At 32.1% G+C, this 4,586-nt stretch overlaps 1 protein-coding gene across 4 annotated transcripts in view; it reads left to right on the top strand.

Annotated features, from left to right (window-relative positions):
- The first annotated feature begins 3,678 nt into the window (after positions 1 to 3,678).
- Positions 3,679 to 4,586, top strand: part of LOC108740340 (regucalcin-like) — a 4,557-nt gene continuing 3,649 nt past the window's right edge. For 3 of the 4 annotated variants that reach the window (XM_025975288.1, XM_025975290.1, XM_025975289.1), the window contains exons 1-2: positions 3,679 to 3,789; positions 3,883 to 4,253. In XM_025975288.1, coding sequence (XP_025831073.1) covers positions 3,725 to 3,789; positions 3,883 to 4,253 — 436 coding nt within the window. In that variant the 5' untranslated portion in view covers positions 3,679 to 3,724. Of the gene's footprint in view, positions 3,790 to 3,850; positions 4,254 to 4,586 lie in introns of all 4 variants that reach the window. The other variant, XM_025975291.1, reaches the window with a different exon arrangement.

The following is a 4,586-nucleotide window of genomic DNA, read 5'->3' as shown; positions in this document are numbered from 1 at the left end:
AGATATTAAGGCACTTATGTAACATTTAACCAATTTTTACTGAAATAAATACATAAATGTTCATTCACAAAGAAATACTAATTAAAGAAGTATTATTTGATAACTCGAAGTTTTTATGTGTCACATCGCAGTTCGAGTTATCGAAGTTCGATTGTATATCAAAGGTAAAACAGCGGCCGCTTTAACATGCTTTATTTGTAAATAATAGCAAATGTTTAATGTTCAATAAAATTAAAATGTAAATACTATAAAAAAAAAAACATTAGAAATAAGTATTATTATGGCTTTATGTATACATACATACAGACATACACGCATAGTATGTACGTAAATGAAAACAGCTAATCTGAGGACCATTTTAGAAAAAGAAAATTAAAATTAGAATTTGATGTTCCCTTATCTTTTTATACTATTTTTTACGGGATTTTTTTATAATCACGAGGTTCAAGCAGCCATTTGAACATTTGTGATTCCTTTTCTAATAAAATAATGCTATATTATATATTATACATGCGTTTATATCATCTAACCGTAAATTCAAATTGTTTCACAAAAATTTAAATGCAAAAGGATTGTTTGGAAAAAAATCTTTTACAATACAAAATAAAACAGAGAAAAGTACGACAGAAAATGTAAAATTAAAATATGTACTTAATCCTGAGTTATATCTGCTTCAAGTATTCGTAAAATCATTTGTATTTAACAGCCAAATACAGATGACTTTTTGTATTTTAATTTGATAAGTAATCGATGTAGATTCACATGTCGAAACTGAGATAGCTAAAGCAGCCATTTAGTTGTCTCGTTCCGTAAATGAAACAACTGTTATTTAAAAAGACACAATTCATGTTTGTACACTTTTATTTTTCATTGTTTTGTGAAGAAGATTCTTATAACAGCCATTGCAAGTTTCTCTTCAATAAATAAATCATTATTTTTAACTGTTTATTGTTGTCTAATACACCCATATGGATATGAGAGATGACAAGACAAGGAACCAAATTAAATTTTTGTTTCAAAAAAATTCTCCGATCCATAATTCCTTTTGGAACAAGTTCAAAAAAATGCTAAGAAACTGAAAACGTCTTTCGAAAGATCGGGAAATTTTACAAAAGAATAACATATGATACTTGTTTCTTCAATTGAAATTGAACGAGAAATAATTTATTAATTAAGTATACTTCATTTACTTTCTCTAGCGATGTGCCCCTTCCAATGTCTTGGATGCGCGCTGGCAAAATCGTAGGTAGGGAGAAAAAAGCTCATTATACTCTCGACTCTTGTTCATTAAACATACTTTTTCATACAGTACTTGCCAAAAGTTTTGTTCAATCATGAATAGTAGCGCGAGTCGAAAACAAGCGTTAAAGCCTTTAATATGTCTTCAAATATAAATAAACATCTCGTTGATATTTTCAGTAGTAATTGGTACCAATAACAGCACATTTGAGCAATGCAATTTTAGTGGATAAAATGGTCAATTTTTCCGTGCAGTACTCATCGGTTAAGAGTTTGACCGAGAGTTGTCTCCTTTCTTTTCTGGCCTAGTGCTGTTCTTTTCTACTTTGCGCCGGTCATACCAAAGGTCACATCGCTACAGAAACTAAACGAAGTATAGGACTCTAATTCGCGGTGCATCGGTCGCCCATTGCGCTGATAAGAAACCAACTGAATGTTAGATAATAAAAAAAATCACTTTTTGAGTTACTGTTCTTTAAGCGCTTTTTTGAGTAATATAAAACGCTTCATACATACGAGATCTATTCAAAAAGTATCGCAAATTTTGTTTTTTCAAAAATTATTTATTTATCCATGAATATCTATTTTGTCCCTTTCAAAGTAATCCCCACTAGATATTATAATATACTTGTGTCAACGTTTTTTTCAATCCTCGAAGCACTTCAAAAAAAAAATATTTTTTGTGATCTTGTTCAACTCCACCTTCGATGCCGTTTTTATTTCCTCAATTGTAGAGTAACGTTGTTCTTTCATGGGCCTCTTCAGTTTCGGGAACAAGAAAAAGTCACATTTTCATTGATATCATTATCATTTATTAGATATTTAATTTTTATCTAATCTAGGACTAACTCTACCCTTCCTAACTCCTGTTTCTGCCTCTAATATGTCTCTGACTAGACCTTCATGTCTGAGAAGGTGTCCTATCAACATATCTCGCTTATTTCCTATTGATTTCCATAGAGCCCTCTGTTCTCCTATTCTTTCTAATACCTCTTCATTTATAACCCTCTCTATCCAGGGTATCCTCATCAAACGCTTCTAACCTTTTCTTTTCCTTGGCGCCCACTATACACAGTGTTCAAAAATTAAATAAGTAGGCTTTCGTTTAAATGGCCCTTTGAAATATGGGTCCGATCGAAAAAAGTTATAGGAAAAAGTTATTCGGAATGTCAAAGTATGCAAAAAATCGCGGCTATATTCAAATGCTTTTTGATTTGGTTGAAATGACTGAAAAGGTTTGCAATTGGATAGATGAAAGTGTGGAGGTATAAAGGATTGCAATTTCACAACCACATAGTTTTGAAAAAAAATACTATATTTAAACTGCATATAATTAAAATAAAAAAATTCAACGTAAAATTACCAACGTCAATATTGAATTCTTTAACCAATTTCAAGTAAATCGGACCACAAATAATGTAGGTTCCATTTAAACATTGCAACTCCTCTTCACCACTCATCCCCCCCAAAAATTTTGAGCTCTACTCATAATATTTCAGTCAATCGTATATCACGTACTTAACCTAATTTTTTTATAAATAAACTTTTTTACGAAAAAAATCCAAATTACATAAGAATTGATTAAACTTATCTTTTGTACTCAATAGCAATCAAAAAACAAAATGAAGCTTAATTTTTTTTTAAAATTAACTGTAAATATAAACAACTTAAAAACGATAAGATAATAGCCCTTTTTCAATATTTAAAACGATAAGGAAATTGCAATATCTTAAGGGTACATATGAACGCTTTTAGTTTTTATGCAAACAAACCAACGTTTATTGCCATTTGGATCCAGCACCCCAATAATTTCCTAGGCCTTTGTACCGATTCACGCGAACTGGTGGATAATATTTTGCAAACCAGTGTCGGTAACTGCGTAAATGTTAGTGTTGCAAAAGACCTCTGCGTCCGCTTCCGCCTTTACGGAAGTTCTGCATACTTCACATCCGTTTCTGCATCTGGTTCTGCATTTTTATAACGGAAGCTTACCGGAACTCCATAAAATCTTATTTTTCATGTTAAAGAGTTCATTAAAGAGTCACCTAAAATCATCACACTTCCGCTTCCGCATCCGCTTCTGTTTCTGTAATGACACTTCCGTTGTATCACCAGTAAAAGTATAGACAAATATGGAGGTGTTTCCGATTTCTCCAAGCCATATCAAAGTAAAAAAATATTTTTGGGTGTTTCTTCTTCTAACCTAAAGCACCTTAACAGTGAACTAATGAACTATAAGATCTAACTAGTTTGCGGAAGAATAATGAACAAAGTTGACTGTTCTTTTTACTGAACTAAAATACCCAAGTCCTATGCCCAAGTCTAATTTGCTTCAAACATTCTCGAGATCATTCTTCTCTCCCCCCCCCCCTTCGACCTTTTCCATCTCTCCCACACCACTTATAAAATATTAATCGATTGATAAAATTTTAAGGAAACAACACTCCAATATCCCCAATGTAAATCGAGCATTAGACCAAGAAAGATGTTTTTTAGACAGTATCCATTTACTCTTGTTACATTAATTACGCTCACAGCATTCAATGTCAGGTGTGTATTTAACTTAAACAACTTATATCCCGCTGTATAATTATTCTGTTTTAATTATCAGATGGAACACTTATATTCAATTATTTTAAACAGTTCTAAAGTGGATGGCCCGTGTGTGCGTCAATTAACACAACCATTCGAACTTGGCGAAGCACCTACTTGGGATGATCGAATTAAATTGTTATATTTTGTTGACATACTGGCCGGAAACATATATTCTTACGATCCTGTCACAACAATTTTGAATAGTATTCAACTTGACGGAGATGTTACACCGGTTGTTCCCACAGTACATGATACCCATGTATTTGTGGCAGGACTAAATAGATCGCTTGTTGCGATACGGTGGGATCCTAAAGGTAGTAAATTGCAAGCTGTAGCTACCCTTACAACAGTGGCAAAACAATTTCCAACAAGTCGATTCAACGATGGAAAAGCAGACGCTCAAGGAAAATTGTGGATAGGTAAGTTTTCTTTAATATTTTTAAACTGCTCGTAAGGATTTTTACAGGTACAGGAAGGACTTCAAATAGCATAGATATCTTTTTTTATACTCATATATTTCTCGTGTATCAGGTAAAATTTTCGTTCATTTACAATCGTATTCACATAATTAAACAGTCTTATCACACGCCGAAATGTGGCATTAAAGTTATAGATAATAGGCAATTAAATTAATCGTGCAGGTTTTTTGTACCTCTGAATATGCAATCTTTTAAATAAGAAATCTAATCGTAAAACTTATGCGAAAGATAAATAGACGATGCTATTATATAATAAATAAAAATAAATTATTA

The sequence above is a fragment of the Agrilus planipennis genome, unplaced genomic scaffold (assembly GCF_000699045.2).
Source record: "Agrilus planipennis isolate EAB-ADULT unplaced genomic scaffold, Apla_2.0 scaffold271, whole genome shotgun sequence".
NCBI lineage: Eukaryota > Metazoa > Arthropoda > Insecta > Coleoptera > Buprestidae > Agrilus > Agrilus planipennis.
The sequence above is the reverse complement of the archived record's forward strand: the minus strand, read 5'-3'. Positions and strand labels throughout refer to the sequence as shown.